Genomic DNA, 20,505 nt, shown 5'->3' with positions numbered 1-20,505 from the left:
CTGCGAGAGGCCAAGCTTTGGCCGTGGAGATGATGCACGGTGCAGCCAGCGGCTGTAACAACCACGGTCACGAGTGGTCACCAGCCAGCTGGGTCCTGGGGATGCCATGATCTGGGACGGCATCTCCCCCACAGATGAGCTCCTCTGGCAGCAGCCGGGGGTGCCGGTCCCACCGGCTCCACTCTTAGGCTCCGCTCACCCGCCATGGCATCGGGGCTGCAGCCACTAAGAACAGGGAAAAATTTCTGGATATCTCTCCACTGAGGAGCCTGGACACCGGGCGTTGAGGAGCCCCTCGTCCTGCAACTGAGTCCATCGAACAACTTGCACCAAATTGTGTAACAACAGTTTTCACTTAGGAGCTGATCTGACATTTTAATAACGTGAGAAACAGTGCAAAATTATGCCTATTACATACTTCCACTTTTCATGTAATAATTTGGGGATTTGCGGGTCTGTGAAAAACTGCGTTACATCAGGAGCTGGTTTTAAATCGGATCAGGCTAACAGGAGCTGACAGGACGTGAGCAGGGACCTCGTGGTGCCCCTCCAGCATGTAAATTTTCCAAATGACTTTGGCTCTTTTTTGGCCCAATCCAAGGCACCAGCACCACGTCACGGTGTAACAAACCACGCGACAGGCCACAAAACCCAGAGCAGGTTCAGCTTGTTATGCAGCGCAGCAGCACTTTCCTTTGGTTACTGGGATCAGTAGGGATTTCTTGCCACCTTCATCACAACTGAGGCTTGGCCCTCCCACAGCCATCCCACTGCGTGGCTGGGGCTGTCCCACAGCCGGGGGGACCCGGCACCCGACAGGCGATGGGGGACTCGCACCCAGTGATGCTCCACACCGGTGGCATCTCACCCCTCGTTAAAACAAAGCAAGCAGCCAGCAATATCCGAGTGCCCTTGCAGATCACCCATGTGAAGAGAATGTTTCAGCCACGGTAGCTATGCGTTTCTCCCTTCGTCCCCTCCCTTCCTGTTGTCCTCCCAGTAACGGAGACAGAAGCAGTGTCGCTGAGCCAAAGCGCTGCTCTCCCACTCTCCGCTGGTTCCAGTGTGCAGCTCTCGTCGTGTTGCTGGACGATCCAGATGGGAAATGGGTTTATTCTACAGTTTCCACCAGGATTTGCAAATTTGCTTGACTTGGTCACTTCCACAGGACAGCGCAGAGCAGTGCTCACCCCAGGAATTAACTGGGTTTTTGTAATTCTGAAGTAAAGCCGAAGGCTGGTCCCCCCTTCGCAAACCCGTCTGTCCATAGCGAGCAGCAGGGATCTCATTTTCAAGGTGCAAGTGAAGGGCCGTGCCAGGGACCCGGCGGTCAGCCCTGCCCAGACCCTCAGCTGGGGCTGCCCCCATGCCTCTGCCCCGCAGCCGCCCCCTCGGTGCCCCCAGGAACGCCTGGCTCCAAACCGCGGAGCAGGGCACAGCGCAGCCTTGCCAGGAGGTGCTTCCCGGGCACGCGTGGCTCCGCATCCTGTCGCAGCAGCCCGGTCAGGCAGCGAGACCCGGGAACGGTCCTCGGTACAGCTTCCCGGAGGAGCAGGGGGGGCTCTGATCCCACTGAGCATCCCACTAATGCAGCTACGACTCTCTTCCAACAGCGGCATTGTACCCATCCGTTGGAGGAGAATCGGGCCCAGGTGTTTTGTGGCACTTGGTAAATATTAGTTTTAGTGCAACGAGCAATTGAAGCGTCTGGTGCAAATGAAGTTTCTGTACATAGCTCCTTTGCAGCATAACTGGCTTTATTCCTTCCACACACGAATGCCAGTGCGCGTGGGAACGCACGTCTCCTGAACTTACCCGATCTGATGCTGCTGTTTGGGCCAAACTAAAAGCCAGGGCATGAGAAATCAAATCTGCGGCTTGTCTCAATGCTGCTGGGATTTGTGACCACTCTCCTGCCCAGGTAGCCGCAGCGGGACATGCTGGTCCTGCCTGGCTGCGAGGGGGACACCAGTAGCAAAAGGTGGACACGAAGCACCCCCTCACCCTGGGAATCCCTGCTCCCTGCGCCACCCTCTCCTCCCACCGCCCCCCGATCCCTCGGCATCACCGCGGGGAGAGCCCAGGGCAACCCGAGGTGACATCCCACTATGGTTTCAGAGCCGGCAACGTGGGGCGGCTTTGGCTGCAGCCCTGACAGCGCGAGTCCTGCGCTCGCAGGGCTGAGCCTCCGGCCTCAAGTGAGCTTTGGGTCTCTAATGGTGATTTGCATCTCAAAAGAAAAGAGCTTATTTTCCTGATTTCATGGTTCTACTTATCACTTTCTTCCTGCTCCCACTGGAAATCTTGGCCCGTCATTTGGTTAAAACATGACATTGAAGGGTTTGTAAAACTTCCGCAGTCTGTGGATGACGTCTGGGTCTATTTTGGGGTGAGTTCGACCCTTGGACTTGCCCAAGCACCGGGGAGCACTGCTGTCCTCTGGCTTCTTTAGACAAGGGAACCCCTTGGTTTTATTAAAATAAAAATGTTTCTCTGTCACAAGCCTCTTGAGGCCTAAGAAGTCCTGGACCTTGGCCATTTCCCCGGCCGGGTCAGTGATGAGCCTCTCGCCACTGACAAAAAGGATTTGGGAGAGGGGGAAGTACTGGAGCCAGTTCTCCAAGTGCAGGGCGTAGATCCCGATGCGGATCGCGCTCCAGGAGGCGTCGATGAGCCCCAGGGTCCGGTTCTTGAAGGCCAGCACCTCGAAGGTGGGGATCTCCGGCTTCTTGGAGAGCGTCTGCGTGTAGTCCGAGATGGCCCGGGTGACCGGGTTTCTCACCACCACGATCAGCTTCGTGTCCTTGGCCATGGAGTGAATGCGCCTGGGGGCCTCGTTGGTCACGAAGTAGCTGGGGGTCTTCTCCATGGTGATCTGGCCATCCAGCGTCTTGGGCATCACGTTCCTGCGCAGAACCAGAGGAGGGGTGGTTAGCGAGGGCCTGGCACGGGCGGACACCTCGGTGTCCCTCCTGCCCCAGGCAGATGTTGGTGGGACGTTCAGGAGGAGGGACGCTGGGGATGCTGCCACACCTACGGGCCGGGGGACCAAAGCACTTCTGGCTTTGTTTCTTCCGGGACCCTGGGCACGGTGGGCACCCGCAGTGTTAGATCAGCCTGGGTAACCCATTATCCAGTCAATTCGCCATAGGCACATGTAGACAAAAGTTAATTGGCAATAAACCCGCACAATACCTGTCTGTTCAGCGTGCCATCTGCTTCCATTTGCTCAATTAAGCCTATTCACTTCAGAGCCGCGTACGAGTGGCGCAGTCAGGATTACACAAGACCTTTTTGTTATGATGACATGCTTTTAAATGTCTCAGCTAATAAAACTTAATACAGAATAAGATCCCTTGCTTCTAGTACAATAATTAAATTTATTTACTATCTTGTGTGTGAGAAAGAATGACTTTTCTTTTATCTCTAATTCACATGCTCTGTCAATAATTAATTGCTGCTGGGTTTTGAGCTTCCTGCGCAAGCACTTTTATTAGCCAAAAGGAATTTGCCTACTGGATAAATTAGCACGTAGCAAGACTTTCCTGGATAGCGTATTACCGTATTGTCAAGCGACACTGCAGCGAGATAGCGGCTATGTCTAAGAAAATGAAGAGGCAAACGCTTGTCGCAGCTGCCCCGGTGAAAGATTATCACGGCAAGCTGGAAGGTGTTAAACCGCGGCCCCGGCAAGAGCCTTTCAGCCTCTTTCCCACCTCCTCAGCCGCCGGTGCCGGAGAGGCCGGAGGGCAGTGCCACGAGCACCTGCTGCATGTGCCGCGGCCACGGGCAGCCCCAGCCCCGCCGCCGTGCCCACTGCTCCACCGGGCTCTGCTCCGGCACCCGCTGCGTCATCCACAATAAAGATGCCCGAGTGGGAAACTGGCTGGATCCCGCAAGCCGTGACATGCCCACCGGCAGGGACCCGCGCAGCGCGGAGGGAGCGCTGCCAGCCCCCGCCGCCCTTCCCAGTGGTCTCTGCACCGACCCAGCGAGGCTGTGCCTGCCGCAGCGCTCCTGCACACAAGTGCCCGCACCTGCAAGGTACCCGCTGGAAGCTTCTACAAGCACAGCATCGTGAGGCTGCTCTAACCATGTTTTTATCTTAAGCCTTTCAAATACTCGTGCCTGGGCACGCCTACACGAAGCGTAGTTTGTTTAACCTGTTGCTGGCTAATATGACCCGAAGACACGCGGTGCCTGATGGTGCCACTGCCTGGGAGGCACGAGGCGGAGCGGTGTCCCTGCTCCTGGGATGCACTCGCAGCATGGCCAAGGCTCCTGCAGCAGACACGGAGCACAGGGAGGCGCAGGGCCTTGCAGGATTATCCCTTCACATTGCGACTATTTTTAGCACAAACATATGGTGAGGAAACAACGTGAATAGGCTGGAAATGGTTCCGTAAGAGCACCTTGGGCACCAGCGACCGCAGTGATGCTGACGTCAAACCACTGAGCCCCAGGAAACAGCCATCTCAGGAATTACGCAGCTCAAGCAGGAGCTCTTCGGGGCAGGGACTGTGGCTCAGTCTGGGTGCAGTGCCCATCCCAGCAGGGCTGGGCCAGCTCAGATGCTCCCTTGGCGAGCTCTCCACAGGAATACTGAAGGTCTCAGTTCACAGCAGGTTCTCCAGAAGCATCCCCTCCAGGCCAGAGGCATGTTTGATCCTGAGCTGATAATGCAGTGATGCTCTGGGGAGGCTGACCTGGAGCGGTTGTTACCGCTTCTGGGCACTTGGATCAGCGCTTTGAGAGGGCCAAACAGGACCAAGGGGATGGCAGTGAACCTGTGGCATGTAGCACCATGGGGAATGGGAAGAGGTGACTCTGATTTTTGAGTGGAGAGGGCATCAGCTGCGACAGCAGCAGCCTGGATAACAGAAGTAGCAGAGTGTGAGCCCTTCTACCTTGCAAACGGTGCCAGGCTGCCAGGCAAGCACCAAACACCATGACCCAGTGGTGCTCAGCTGGCCTGCCCGTGCCGTGGCACTGCCCACTTGTTTGCGCTGTCTCAGACAGGATATGCAGTTTTCCTGTGCGACTGCCTGAGCAGAAGGAGGGCCCGGCACAGGCAGAACTGGCTGGTGCACGCTGCTCCCAGTCAGACACCCTGGCGGCAGCAGCAGGCTGTCAAATGTCAAAATGTGGTGATTATGAGATGCTAAAAGCTCTGCTGGACCACGAGCGATGGGCTCCCAGACAACAGGGCTCGAGGGGACCACTGCTGTCGTCAGCTCTGACCCTCTGCATCGCACAGCAGAGACCCAGCCCGGGGTGAGCTGGAGCGCCGCCTGCACCAGCATGTCTGCTCTGGAGCAAAGAGCTCGGGGCAGCAGGGGCTGCGGGGAGCTCCCAGGGTTCCCTAACACCCCTCGCTGCTCCCTAGCACCTCAGCTGTGGTGCGAACTGGTCTAGCCACAGCCACTAGCTTACTGTTTTTTTGTAAAACATCCTTGTACCTGGTCTCTCTCCCAGCTGACTCAAACTGAAAGCTCAGAGCAGGTGGGGGCTGGGCCCCTGCCCCTTGTGCTGATGCTCTGGATGTGCAGTCAGACCAGAGGGTGTTACTGGAGGTATTGGTGCTGCATTTGCTCCTGCTCTCCCAAGCAGCATCTCCCCGGCACTGCGAGCCGCCCGCAGCCCCTGGGACAGTTGGGCAGGTTCCCAAGGACCCGGTGCTTGCACAAGCCTTCGTTTGCTTTGTATTATGGATTGTGTCTGCGATTTGTGGGGTTTTAGATGGCGATGCTTTAAGAGATGAGAATTACTCAGAATTCAGAGGAAGTACTGCTGCTCTCCCTCACCCACGCTGCCACTCCGGCCCGTCCCACCACAGGCAGGGCTGGGTGACAGCCCGGAGCAGAGTCCCTGCCCCTCCATGCCATGGCAATGGCCCCTTCACTGACAGTTCTGTAAACAAGGATCTTGGTCCCCTCCGCTCTAGGGTCAGGGCAAGACAATTGTCTTGCCTTTAATATGATGCTTACTTAGTTTTTACTTTAAGTTATGGTTTCAATAAGCTTTTAAGAAAAACATCCCCAGTCCTCTGAGCCTTTTCTCCTCGATGGGGACGCTTCAGACAATGCACTGAGAGCAAGTTGTAGTGACTGATGTTCAAGTATAAAACAAACACACCAGGGGTTTATAAAAGAAGCACGAACAAAGTATTAATTACAACGGCCCCTTCAGACGATGTTATCACAATAAACAGGAGCCAAGAAATTGCAGAGCTAATAATCTGAAAGTGTTGCCACATTTAAGGACTGCGCTTAATTCCGTGCACAATAAAGACAAACGGTACATAGGCTGGCACCGAGGAGAGACAGCAGGGAAGCGGCGATCAAGGAAAAACAGAGGAAAAGCAGACTCAGCTTCTGCTGTACAGTTTTAAGGATAACGTTAGGAGCTGCAGTGTGTCCTGGAGACACCCCTGGCCCTGCAGAGCACTGGGACTACTGCAGCTCTGGGATGCACGTGCAGAAATGCTTTTTCCCCAACCCTGCCTCGTTTCAGTTACTTTCTCGGTGCTGCCTTTCCTGGGCAGGCACACGGACCGCCTCGCCGAGCTCCCACCCTGCAGAGGCAGCTGGGGGGGAGGCTCCAGCCCGGCAGCCCCCAGAGCCAGCGCGTCCTGCACGCGTCCTGCTGTACCCCGTAGCTGCTGCCAAGTGTGCAGCAGAGAATAAAGCATGGCACCACTGACTCCTGTTGCTGAGAATAACAAGGTGTTAAACCTGGAGCAGCCAAGTCTTTGGCACGGCAGGAATACTCCTCGGAGCAGGTAACCTTCACGGAGCTGCTGCCATGGGCTCTGCCCTAATTGCACGTGCTGACAGAACGCTGACCACTCTGTGCACTCAGGTGGGATACGATGCTCTGGATCACTCTTCTCCAGTGGCTGCTGCAGAGCTGTGTCGTGCTGTGCTGGGGCTTTGCTCCCGGAGAGGACTGCCTAGCCTCGTGGACACGCTTTGGCTTTTCTTGCAGCATTTGTTTCCCTTTCCATGCCAGGCATGGCCACATTGCTGGCACCTCCGCAGAGCGGCCCAGGAGATGAAGCACTGGAGTGGGACACGTCTACTCTTGGCTTTGCCACGGGACTCTGCTCAGCTCCCGCCCCTCCTCTGCCTTCATCACTACCCACCTGAAAAACAGGGGCAACGACAACAAGCCCCTTCCCCCTGGAAGGAGCTTCACTGCCATATGGCATTAATGACTTCTTCATCACGGGGATGGGCGTTGTTCCTTCTCACTGGCTGGTAGCAGCATCCCTGCACTGTGCAATGTCAAAATGAAACTTTTATTGCTGTTCCTGGGCTTGGATCCAGGAATTCCCTGGTCATCCCAGCAGAGGATCAAACGTGTGTTACTGGGTGCTTGTTTGGGCTTTTCATGTTTCTCTCCTTTCCTACTCATTCCCCAGTGCTACAGCCTGGAGGCTGAGGAGGTCCCGGCCACCCTGCGTGCCCCCAGCACCCCCAGTGCTCCTGCAGCTCCCCAGGCAGACGGGGGCCCTGCTGCCATCGCTTCTCAAGCTTTTTGCTCTGGGCACAAGAGCGGTCACAGCTGCTGTGCGGTGCCAGGCAGGACATCTGGCCCCGGGCTCCCCCAGTTTGTGGCAAAGGCCAGCGATAAGCCCTCATTGGGAAAATGTGGTGTAGTGATTGTTCTTAACTGCTGGCTTCAGACAAGCTCTTTATTTTCAAAGGATACATTTTATAAATTTGTGAATTTGCATGTTGCCAAAATCCCCTTGTGGTTATTTAAATCCAGATTATCTTGTTTATTCCTTCAGTCACAGCTGTCATTTATCTCTGTGTAGGCAGCTTGTTCACAATGCTGCAGGTTTCCTGCAAACCCACTCAAAAGAGTCTTTGTTAACTGTATTTTCATGTTCTCAACAAGAGAAAAAAGTTCACAGCAACTCCCGGGGCTTGGAGAACCACAGAGGAGGACACAGATTTGCACGATTGCTGTCCCAAAGAGGCGATGGCCAAGTGCTGCAAGTGTCACCTGCCCGTGGAGCTCATCTCTGCTGCTCCTCAGTGTGGAGCAAACACCTGCTTTTGTCTTCTGAAAAGACAAACATGAAGTCGTTTTCCTTTTTATTATTAACACATTCCAGTATAATTGCTTGAGCTGTCAACTGTGACCTGCCAGTAATTCAGCAGGCGTGGGACTTTCAAGGGGAGAACGGCATTGCAACTGAAGACTGCAATATGCATTAAAAGCAGAACCTATTTGCTGTAAGCCCCCAAGTCAAATCTCTTGTTGAATTTGTTCAAACATAAATTTACAGCTGAATTTACATAGGTTTAATGTTTTATAATCTTTTTGGTCTGTGAATCTATATTCAAGACTGAGTGCATTAGCTTAGAAATATTGTGCTTAACGCTGAAAATAATTTTAATCTCTCCAAAGTCCAATCCTTTGCACATCACTAAACCTCAGAATCCAATCCCTTCTAATAAGAGACACAAAACTTGCATCTGTCGCTGCCTAATAGATTCATACTGCTCCAATTCAAACAGTTCGCACATGTCTGTTAAAAAACATTAAACGCAAATTGTAAAGCGCTTTCGGAAAAGCGGGTGCCAGTTCAGACCGGGGCTAAAGCGAAACAAATCTGCCCCGGGAGACTCACGGAAACGGTTTCGCCATTTGGAAGCTGCCGTGACTCTGCGGCTGCGGGAGAAGGGCCTGCGCCAGCCTCGCCGTGCGTGACGCGGGCTCCGCTCCTGCGGGACGGTGCCCAGCGCCGAGCGCTGCCCAGGACCGGCGGTTTCCCTCTCCACCACCAGCAGCTTTCCTGCGTCCCAGATGTGCAAAGCCGCTCAGTGCCCACGCGAAACCCTCCAGAGGGGCCGTCTGAGATCACAGGGACGCTGCCCCTCTCCGTGCCCCCCACCTCCCTGCCGAGCTCCGCAGTCCAGACACCACCTTCGGGGCCGTGGAGCGGGACCCGACCGTGCCCCCGCGCCCGGAGGCAGGCGCGGCATTGCCATGGCAACGCGGGTGCCAACGAGCATCCTGCCGAGCCACCGGCGGGCGTCAAGTTGCTGCGGCAACCGAAATGCCGAAATGGGAATCATGTCCTTAGCGAAGTTACCCAGGGAGGGGGGGGCAAATGCACGCAGGGGCACTGGGCTCGAGTCCGGCGGCAGCCCCAGTGGGCCCCCCTGCCCCGGCCATCCAGAGCTGGTGAAGCAGCTCGGGACCCCATGGAGGCTTGGCTGCGTCCTAGGACCTCCATTTCATGGGGCAGGCTCCCCTACTCCCTCCCTCTCCAGCTCCTCCACCTCCGCTCTCCTCACAGACGTGACTGCAGAGGTCTGCGTCTCTCGTTGCAACAAACGCCCCAGGACAGGGCTCCACAGCGGCAGCCCAGGCTTGCAGGGCACTGCCAGCACCGGCTGGGCACATGCCTGGAGGAAGGATGCCACCCGTGAGCATCCTTCAAGCCACTCTCCCAGATGCTGAGGAAAATGCCTTTGGAGTACAGTCTATTTCTAATGTGATTTTTCATCATCTCTCCCAGTCTAGAGTCCAACAATTGCAACGAAAGGGATTCTGTGTCTCCACAAAATGCAAAATCTTTAACAGCTCATCGGCATGTGCTCAAGTTGCCCTGGATAAGAAGTTTCTCCTGAGAGCCCGCTATTGATTCTGTCAGGGATTCAGAGGTTTTATAGGCATCGCTCAGGATCTCTTTAGTACTTGTACCTTCTTAATGGCTCTCATCGCCAATAGAACTGAAAACATCCCTCTGTGCACTGGGAAGCGGCTGAATCCATGCCAAGACCAGTGCTGCGCTGCTGCCTCGGGAGCGAGGCTGCCCTCCGCAGCCAGCTGGGCAAGGCCCCCAGGCAGCCCCGGGGAGAGAACCCTTCCACGATTCCTCCGATGCGTTTTAGGAGCTGGGGGAGATACTAAGGCTAGGGAAAGGGGTGGGTGAACTTCACCCAGGAAGGCTCCTCTCCTACCACTGTGCAACAAAATCAGCGGGCAGCTGGCTGAGTAGCAGACAAAAATATAAATATGCTCTGATTTCACCGGGACCATCTGGCTCATGCATGATAGGCGGGTAAGAATGCTATAATCATGGAGCAGAGAACTAAGCTGATCCATTAAAGTCTTTTAGCAGAAGCAACTACGGAACCTGTATTAATCCAGCGATGCTTTGTGAACAGACTTCACAAGGTTAGATCCATTCAGTTGCAATTAAAAATAACCCTCTCTGTTCAGGCTGGCTTGGATAGCTATTACAGCACTGTGTTCCCCACAGACTTGCATGTATAGAGATTGTTGATGCTTACACAATGCAATCTGAAATTATGATCTTAATGCTAAATCTTGCTTTCTTCTGTTCTTTCCTCAAGTGGATCACCTCTGGGATATGGCTGTTGCCTTGTGTAGAAATCCCTCACCCGCATGACTGCACAGCTCACACACAAATTGGACAGTCTCAGATTAGACAGTGCTGCTATGATTTCACTGGCTTCCTAATGGGGGGTGCCCTCAACCACCACCTTCCTCACCAGCAGCCATGGTGAATGCGCAGGGGTGTGCCAGCTCCCAAGCTGCCCAGCCTGGCCCAGCAGCTCACCTAGAAACAGCCCCCAGCGAGCTCCTGGCATGGCTGGAAGCGCTCAGCACGGCTGTGCTGGCACACACCGTCTCGGGTGGCTCACAAACACAGCCCCCGGCACCACTCGGCTTTGCCTGTGCAAAGCAATCTCAGTCCTGTGGATGGAGAAGCATGTTCAGCCTGACATCGTTTTACCAGGGATAAATTTGGCCTGATCTCTCCAATTTTAGTGTAAGATTTATTGTTGGTCAGCACTCAGCCATGAAACAGGTTGTAAAAAAGGCTGGAAATGCATATTTCTAACCCCGCTGCAGTCAAAATTGTTTTGACTATGCCTCACTACCATTCCCTACAGCAGCACTGCGATGTTATTCACTGGGAAGATCTCAGTGTCGTCTACCAGATTTAATTACTATATTAATCACAGTTATAGAGAAGCAGCACCAGTCTGAGTGCCTGGCCTCTCACACATGCTGGAACAGGGACCTGCTGACAGAGTCCTGCCTCCTTTGACCAAGGACATTCAAGTTGAGGTAGTCTGTTCCAAGTCCAGGTTTCCCTTCAACGCACAGGTACAAGTCCCTCGAGTGCTTGCTTATTCATTTTCCACTGTCATCGGAGAAAGGGAAAAGCCCTGGACATCCATGACTCGTAAATCCTAAGGCTGAGGAAGCAGGCAGTCGACCCAGCCAGGAGCATGTCTACCCTGACGACTGTGTGTAACCACAGTGAGCCCCACACTTGACAGAGGCTTGGCCTTGCAAAAGAGGTTCAGACATTTTAGGGGCAAAATGCAGCAGAAAAGAACAGCTATATATTGAGTAAATAACTATAAAATAGCTATGGAAAACGTGGGGTGCCCCAGTACCAGTGTCTCAGTCATGGGCAGCTTGGCAGGTCCTCTGGAGATGCTCCTGCTCCTCCTCACTCCTGTTCCCCCACCCGCTCAGAAGATGCGGTCAAGCCAAGGGTGTCACCTGCACCTCCAGCCTCTGGCGATGCATGTGCCAATGCTCCAACAGAAAATCCTCTCCAAAACACTAGATCCAGTGCACTTTGCTGGCAGCAGGCCATCACAGACCCTCCCTTCCCACTTGCTTGGGAAGACCTATTCCTGAGGTGGGATCTCGCCTTGCACATGTGGCGGCAGGACAAGCCCCAGCACAGCTGGCTGCATCCTCCTGCCCTGAACACAGCTGGCACGAGTCTCTTTTGAGACTGTGAATAATATCAATATTGCAGGCTAAGGCTCCTGGAAAAGCCAGTTTGATATGGAAGAGATAGAACTGAGGAAGAACGTGCCATATGCACAGCCCAGTCCACTTCAGATACTGACCTGACTCAACTGGGCAGTTCAAACCACCCCTGTTTTCCAAAGATGGGCCCTTCCTGAGAAGGAAGGCCATGAAAATAGAATATTAAAATGTAGTAGTGTGGAGCTATACATCGTCAGGAGTCCTTTTTCATCTGCTGGAAAAGTTACTTCTATCAGGAAAAAAAAATCCTGACAATAATGGCTGCTTAAGTGAAAGCACCGCTGTTGTATCATGCTAAAAGCTTTTCAGGGAAAAACAGTAAATAAATTCCACTCTTCAGACGTATCTGGATGTCATCCTAACGCAGCCAGAGTAATGGGCGAGCCATCAGCAGCTGAAACGCGGGGAAATCGTTACGGAAGGACAACAGAGGAGCGATATCTGCAGAATAGGGTGAATAACAAAAGTAATTGTCCAGCCGCCGCGCTGAGCCCCGGCACGGCCGCAGCCGGGGGCCCCCCCAGGCAGAGAGGCTCGGCACCAAGGGGCCGGTGCCAGCGGAGCCGAGGAACGGCCCTTCCACGGCTCCGGCCCCGCAATTCCGAGTTTGATCTGCAGCGGTGGGCGAGGCGGGTCAGCGCGGGCAGAGGCTAAAGGCGGGGGCAGGTGAGGAGGAGGAGGATGGGGCTGAGGAAGGCTCCTGCTGGGAGGTGACCGGCCCTCGGGGATGCTGGGGTCACACAGCCAGCCTCAAATCCCCCCCGCAGAGACAGCAAGTGCCCAGATCTTCCCACAACAGTCTCACTTTTAGCCCATACACGGGGCAGCATTTGCATCCAGCCCCCGGAGCCCAGCACATGCCCTGGGCAGGGCCCCACTGCCAGGCAGCAAACCCCACCACCCCAGCCCTCCTCTCTGCCTCTGCCCCACTTGGCACTAGAGGCAAGGTGGCTGCATCAGTCCAAGTCCCCAGGGCACCCTCAAGCCATTGAGAGGTGACACAGCAGCACCTCAGTCCCAGCATCAGACAAGCCCACAGTGGCCAAGGCATCCTCCAAAGTGACTGCCAAGGACTGCGGATGGGAGGCTCCTCCATTCCCATCCAGGAGCTGCTCTTCTGCCCCTGGAGGAAGCAATGGCAACCAGGCTGTTGCTGAGGGCACAGCTATTTATTATCTGCTTCTGTCGATTATTTTGGGGTTTAAGTTCATTTATTATGTATGCAAAAATGGTAATACACTGGCATCTGAATGTCTTTTAGGCATACAATATCCTTATTATTCAAAATGTTCTTTCCCCTCCATAATTGAATGGTTTACCTTATTATTACTTTATGTTAATGACCAAGCATTTCCATTTTTCTATAGGATGCTTAATTGTAAGCAAAGTGCAATCAGAATCAGAGATACCATCTGTAATTGACAGCATCATAATAGCAGCCAGCATCACAGGAACAAAGTACCAAAATAAATGACTGTGGTGAGAAAGACGCCTCTGAAAATACCCAGGAAGCTGTTCTGGGCTGGGACAGAGCCCCGTCCACACAGGATCCTCTCCCCAAGCAGTGACAGTTTGGGCATTAACACAGATAGAGTGCTATTTATATCAGTTTGTACATTTAATCAGTTTTTTTTGCAGTTTTCAGCAAGATGTGAACTATATCCCTGTCCAAGGCATTTGGTTCAAATCAGCTGAGACAGAGAATAATCAAGATTTATGACTCTCATTCTGACTCGGATCACACAGTCAGTGCAATCGGTACCGCAGAGCTTCCTCTCCGAGCCCGAGCGACATCCCTTCACTCTCCCTCGCAGAAGTGATTTAACATCCATCTCGGGAACTGTCAGAATGCTGCTGCAGCTCCAGATAACAGCAAATCTGGGCTTCCCCCCATCCCCAAACTGCACACAGCCACGTGCTCCCCTCTCGGGGGTGACACCGGAGGGGCACCACGACTGAGTTGGAGGGCGTTCCGCAGAAATCAATGAAATAGCACTTTACAAAACAAAAGGGGTTTCATCTTGTTCTGCCTCTCAGTACGGCTTAGAGCAGCAGGAGCAGCCTGCACTGCACCTGACCTTCCCTACACAGAGAATCTTTGCTGTGGGAACAGCGTTCAACATCGCAGGTTCTGCTCATGCCACCGGTGTGAGTCACACCTGCCCCGCTGCAAGGGGAAGGGGCATGGGAACAGAGCAAGCACCGGGTCTGCAGCACGGAGGGAGCCTGGGAACGGCTCAGGAGGCAGCTTGCAGCAGCAGAAAGGGTTGTCAGCGCTTCCAGCAGACAGCTCTATTTCCAGGGCTCAGCGCTGGTCCAGGAAGCCAGAGCTGCGCTCTCCAAGACCTCAGCTGGGAAGCAAATGTTTAGATAAAAATTAAATGATCCAAAAGCAATTCTATTAAGAGAGCCAGGTGACAGGAACATAGCAGTGGCAAGGCTGTTTCCAAGCCATTTCGAAGGCAGCCGTGCCACATGGGCAGGCTGGCCGCGTGTGCCGGTGTTGGCTCTTGGGATGCTCTGGCAGGCTCTTCCCTGGGCATCTGCTCCCACCAGCGCGGGACAGACCAAGCCCAGGCCAGGCGGCTCAGTACGACTGTGGAGGCACTTCTGGCACATCAAATGCTTTTGCACCCGGGAGAGGCCCCACAGGCTGTGTCTGCACCACCAGCAGACCCGGGCAGGACCCCTCCTTGGCCGTGCAGTGGGGTCGGTCTCTCGAGTCTCAGCGGATAAACCCGATCTCCAGGGTCTGGTTCATGACCAAGGAATGCTGTGACCCCGCGACCAAGGCTCGGCAGGGCGGGGGGTTCATCCAGCGAACAGGGCAACGGGAGCTCTGTCCTGACCGTCGCAGGTGTGAGCTGGGGAGGGAGCACCAGTGCATCTGCCCTTGTGCACACCCTCGAAAGGAAGGCAGAGAAATACACCTGCCACGAAGGGAAGACAAACACTGTTTGTTTGTGATACTGAGGTCTCCACACAGTGACTTTGTCAGTGCCGGTGCCTGTTAATGTTTTGTTTTCTTCAGGGTTTGTTTTGCCATCCTTTCCCATACACACACCCCCCATGTGCAGCACAGCTCAGGTTTAGCCAGGACTCTGTCAGACTCACAGATGTGGTATAACATTCAAGGAAGTGAAAAAAAACAGACTGATTCCACTCCAGTCAATAGAGTAAACAGTTCCTGGTTTGGATAAACAGAATTACTAGTGCTGAAGAGCCCTGGGCAGCACTGCACACTCTGATTAGTGTAAATGCTAAACACAAACCAATTAACACTCTCCAAGTCCGCTTATCTCATGTCACTTAGTGCTAAAATAAAGCCTAACACTAAATACACATATTGATTCAGCCATTAAATCTAGCATCACTCAAAATAGCTCATTATATCACTGAGAAACAAATAAAGTCACCTTAATTTTCAGAACCCACTGTATTATGAACAACAACTTAATTGCTCCATCCAACACCAAGGAGTTACTACCAATACTGAGAACAAGCTGGTATTGCTCAGCCTAAAAATTAAACCTAGAAGGACCACAGGGAGAGGCAGAAAGAGAACATCTCTGTGCCACCTCGGGGAGCTTCACTGCAGAAACACTCCGCACCCCGGCCTGGTGCTGTGCCCTCACAGAGCCAGGACAGAAAGCCATCACTGAGAAGACTATTGCTCTGCTGCTACCAGACACAAGTCACAGGCATCAATCAGCTCCTCTGAGGAAGAGGTCAAGACTTACCACATGGTCCTGGCAAACTCCTCTGACTGATGGTGCCCCTTTCCCAAAGCAGTGACAAAACACCAGTCCCACTCCTTGAAGAACCAAAGCAAGCTGTGGTTTGATCCGATTTTATAGAGCTGTTAATTTAGAAAGTATTGGAAGCTGGTGTGTGGGAAGTTGATGATGGGAAGAGCCCGGCTGGAGGTATCCCGCCCTAACGAGCACTGGGAGAAGGCAGGGATGGGACATGTGGGTGTTAGCAGGCAGTGTGCGATGTTTACATTCCTAATTACAAGAGCTAATTCTTCAGTTTGGCCAGGTGTCCCTTCTGCAGACAAGGTTAATGGGATGTGAGAGGCCACAGCTGCTGCAGCACCAAGTGAAGAGGACAGGCAAGGGACAGCAGAATTAATCAGCTAGGAGCAATGCAAAAATGGTTATCTCAAGCTGTTTGGAGGCACGGATTAAAAATAAATCTCCCTGAGTTTAATATTCTGCCAGTCAGCTCCTTTTTGTAGGTGGAATCTATTAAAAAATTATCTTTCTGCTAAAATGCTAAAGTATTTTTGACATTTAACAGCTTGCTTCAAGCAAAAAAGTGCAATAAATACATGGGAGAGCTAATTGGCTCCAGTACACCCAACATCCAGTCCATCATGAATAAGCAATGCAGTGCCAGGTCACTGATGGCTCCGGCAGACCCCATGTGCCTCCTCTCGAGCCATGGCACATCTGCTCCAGTCTGCCCTGTTCGCCCAGGGAAACTGGGACGTTCCCGCCATCATCCAGCAGCAGAACAAAACCAGCCGCAAACTGAACGCTCAGACCCGAGGGTACTGGGGGCAGGGGGGCACGCGCTGTAACCTGTTCGTACCAAAGTCTGTACTTTGAGGTATTTAGTCACTGTAAGATGCAGAAGGAGCTGCTTGGCAATGTAGTCTTCTCAATAAAAATTAATGCTTTAACAAGAAGCCAAATAGCTACAGCTAATGTACTTCTGAATGAGATCTAAATTTTATTCATAAGCATCAGTGTCAGGACTAAAATAACAGTTTTATGGACACTATGAGCATAAACAGCTCCGCTGATTCAAAAACAGAAACTGCACTTCTGAATGAGTCAACTCATTCATTTGGAACAAAAGCATCATTTTAAATACATGCCTCAAATAAAAGAGAAAGCCAGAGACAATATTCTTCTCGTGAGCCTGCTTCCAAGAAACGCACTGCAGAGGAGAAGGGAGGCCAGGTCCTGGCGAGGGGACGGTGCTGGGAACGTGCTGGGGAAAAGGAGCAGAGATCAGTCAGAAGCTGCCTGGGACATGGCTGGAGGTGGAGTGGGATGGCGTTCCCACCTTCTGCATCATCTATGGGTGGAAAAGAATCCCAGATGGGAAAGAAGAGTGCTACAGTGCTGCGGAAACCCCTGCTGAGCTCCAGCATTCAGGACGTGCTGGCGCTGGTGCCTGTTGAAATGGCCTTTGTTTATTTGGGACGGATTGCACCACGTTTAGATATATTTCTAGACTCCGGAGTACCAGGTATTGAGCAATCAGAAGGAATTTAACGAAAAAAAAAATCTCAGCTCTGTGGACATCACTCACTGATGTGTGGAGGATGCACAGAGCCTCTGAATGTCCTTCCACATGGATTTGCATAGATGCAAAAGCATTTGCATGGCCGGTATCCATGCAGCCATCGTATGGGATGCAGCAGCATATGACATGGCAGCAGCTACACAAAACTTGTGTCTCTGGAGAAAAATAACACAAAGGAGATGACTCTGTTTCTTGCTGATGTTTCCAGCTGTTGCTGGTTCCTGGTTATTATGCTCTACCTCTGCCTGTGCCATTTTCCTCACTCTCTCCCAGTGTAACACGCTGAGGTGGGTCCCAGGAGCTGCTGGTGGCAGCACCCGGAGCTGCTGGCTGTGGCATGCTCCGGAGGCAGGGCAGCTCGGCACGTGCCTCAGTTCGGCACCCTTAGCACTGCCTTGCCGCCATTTCCCGACGTGCTTTAACTGGTGGTGGCCTGGGAAGGGCCCGTGGTACATTGCACGAAGGCTTCTCTGGAAGCTTAGTCTGGATCTCGATGTGAATATTGATAACACACAGATATCCATTGCCAGCTCAACAAAGCAGTTACAAACGCAAGTTAAAAACCGCGATAAAATTGGAAAATGTGGAGAGCTGTATAGATAACAACTAACTGATAAAAGATTTTTGGAAAAGTACATCTTGGAGAGCGCACTCGTTACAGACAGAAAAGTCAGATAGACGGCAGGAAACACTCTGGTGTAAAGCAAACTGTACAGACATGGATGACAGGATGAGAACATGACAGTCGTCCGGACTGGCAGCAATTTTTGTGGCTCACGGCCCGAAACGAGGAGCGGAGCAACACGGCTGGTTGCACTGAGCAAGGGCTCGGGCTGCCGCAGGGCACGGCCGATGCCCAGAGCTGCAGAGATGGGCAGCAGGGAGGTTTGGCTGGGCAAGGGAGACCGAGCAGGGATGGTGGCACAGGAGACGGGCTCACTGGGAAGCTGAAGCCCTGAGCCTGCTCTGCCCACCCCCGTGCCGTGCCTCTCACCGGCACCTTTGCGGCACAGGGCTCCTCCCAGCCGCTTTCCCCAAACCCCACTGGAGACAGGCGCCAGGTCCCATCTCCTGACGGAGCCTTTGTGGAGCACGCGAGCGCACCTGCTCCCACCGGCACACCACGTGCCACGCGTGCGCCGGCCGTGGCGTCACCGTGGCAGCCAGAGAGGCTCCAGCGCACGGCCAGAACTGGGCTGAGAAACACATCGTGCATTCAGTGGCGGGTCTGTCAAGTTGTCTGGCTGCTAATGGAACCCTCACAGGGTCTGGACAGTTCGTTTACTCTACAAGGCCAGTTAGGGCCCATGTGAGAGGAAAACCGCCAGCCCCCAGCTCCCCCTGCTCTCACACGCCTTCTGCAAGTGGAAATGGGACGGAGCAGTTGCCGTCAATACTGGAACAGCCCAGGCCAGGCGATCCCCATCAGCCCTGAGCAGCCGCAGCTCCTGGCTGGGACTCGGCCACGCTGCCCCCCGCCCCGGGCAGCCCCCCCGCCCTGGGCAGCTCCTGGTTTCCTGACAGACCCCCCGGCAGCTCGAGGCTCTCCCGGTGCCGGTGCTGGGGGCACGGGCAGCCCGGCTCTACCACTGCCGCGCTTCCTGTAACTGGGGTAATATATCTGCGGCCACAAATGAAAGATCAATATTTATTTAAACGCACACACACACTACCCTTTAGAGGCCCTTAATTGTAAATTAATCATCATTAACTGACAGTAATTGAACATGCTGAAAGCTACGATCACGGTGTTCCCCCGCAGCGGGAGGCCCTGGTGCGGCCGCGTGGTGGGAGGACAGCGGGATGGAGCGGGAGGCGGGAGAGGGACGCGGCAGATGGCACCGCAGCCCCGCATGCCCGCCGTGCCCGGCTGCTCCGGGAGGTGGCCACCCAGACAGCCGATGCTTTGCTCAGCAAGCAGCAACCCTGTGCCAGAGGGCCAGGGCTCTGCGGGGTGGGGGACCCTCGCCAGGCTGTGCCAAAAGCGGGTGGCAACCCCAGGAGCTGGTGGGCACCTCTCACCCTGCCGCAGCCCCAGAGCCTCGGCCAGACACACTCCTGCTTTCTCCCGGTCTCACCTCCCACGGGGAAAGGCAGTGGCCTCCAGATGGGTCACCCCCCCGGCCGTGTGTCCAGCACGGGGGGCTGAGAAAGGAAACGTGAGGAGCGGAGGGACGGTGGCAGGAGAAGGGCACGTGGCTGCGCTGTGCCTGCCCAGGGGCTGCCGAGGGCCCCAGGCTGGGCCAGCACCCCGGTCGCCCCGGCTCACCGCCCGCCCGCGGGTGGCACAGCTGGTGACAGGCTCTGCGCCCGGGGAAATACTCGCCGGAAGGGCGAGTGCCGGCTCTCCCTGCCTCGGCTCCCGGGCAGATCGGGCGAGAGCCTGCGCGGGGTGGTCGGGAGAGCGGCCGGGGGGACGCGCGGTCACCATCCGCCGCGCTCCAGGGAGCGCCGCTGCTTCGACAGCCCAGCACAAGGGAGCGCCCCGGGGGTGCCAGCGTGCGCTCCGGTCTGGGGTTGGCGCAGCTCTGCCCCGCACTGCTGGTGTTACGGTGGTTGAGCAACAAAACGTACCTCGGTCCTCGGTGGGGAGCGCGGGAGTGCGGCCGGTCTCCAGCGCCAGCGGCTGTGCCGAGCGAGCTGGCAGAAGGAAATGCAAATTCCCTTTCTGTGAGGATGACAGTGGCACGAAGGCTGACTTTATTAAAATGCAGAATTATTTCAGGGCCCTTTGTTTAGCTCAGAGCCTGGAGGTAATTTATGCGCAAGGATGGAGCAGTGAGGGCTGTGCTCAGCTGCTGGCGCTGGCAGCATTTCTTGGCTCGTGCTGTCGGTGCGAAGGCTTTCCAGCTCTGGGAGGAAGGTCTGGAAAGCCCACAGTCTCCCTGCTTGTTCTCACTAAAGAAGTTGTCCTGTCCCCACAGCTCCTACGCACAGCTCCTGGGGACTGGGCCTTTAACATGGAGGCTAATTAAGTGCTCACTTTTCAAGCAGGCTGGTCTCCTGCTCCTCTGTGCCTGAGCCTTTCCCTCTCTGCAGCCTGGAAAACAGCAGCCTGGTTGCACTCAGGGCCTGACGGCTGCTGCACAGGAAGTGCCAGCCCTAGATGCTGGTGCATGGCATCCCCATGTGCCTTCCCTGCGGTTCCCTCGGGAGCGAGATGGGAGCATCACCCTCCTGCAGCCTGGCAAAGAAGCCGCTGGAGTCGCAGGCAGCGAGAAGGAGACCGGCTCCCTGCCCTGCTGCTGGCTGCGGCTCTGCCACGCCGCAGGGTGTGAGCTGCACATCCCGGGAAGCACAGGAGTGCTGACCCCTGCAGCCACTGGGCTCGGCATCACCACT

General features: G+C 54.5%; 1 protein-coding gene across 1 annotated transcript in view; it reads right to left on the bottom strand.

Moving 5' to 3' along the window:
* Positions 1-2,268: 2,268 nt before the first annotated feature.
* HS3ST4 (heparan sulfate-glucosamine 3-sulfotransferase 4) overlaps positions 2,269-20,505 on the bottom strand; it is a 60,985-nt gene continuing 42,748 nt past the window's right edge. Inside the window, 2 exon segments of the mRNA XM_086622355.1 lie at positions 2,269-2,325; positions 2,327-2,906. Coding sequence (XP_086478481.1) covers positions 2,269-2,325; positions 2,327-2,906 — 637 coding nt within the window.

This window comes from Tauraco erythrolophus, chromosome 17 (assembly GCF_009769465.1).
Source record: "Tauraco erythrolophus isolate bTauEry1 chromosome 17, bTauEry1.pri, whole genome shotgun sequence".
Taxonomy (NCBI): domain Eukaryota; kingdom Metazoa; phylum Chordata; class Aves; order Musophagiformes; family Musophagidae; genus Tauraco; species Tauraco erythrolophus.
The sequence above is the reverse complement of the archived record's forward strand: the minus strand, read 5'-3'. Positions and strand labels throughout refer to the sequence as shown.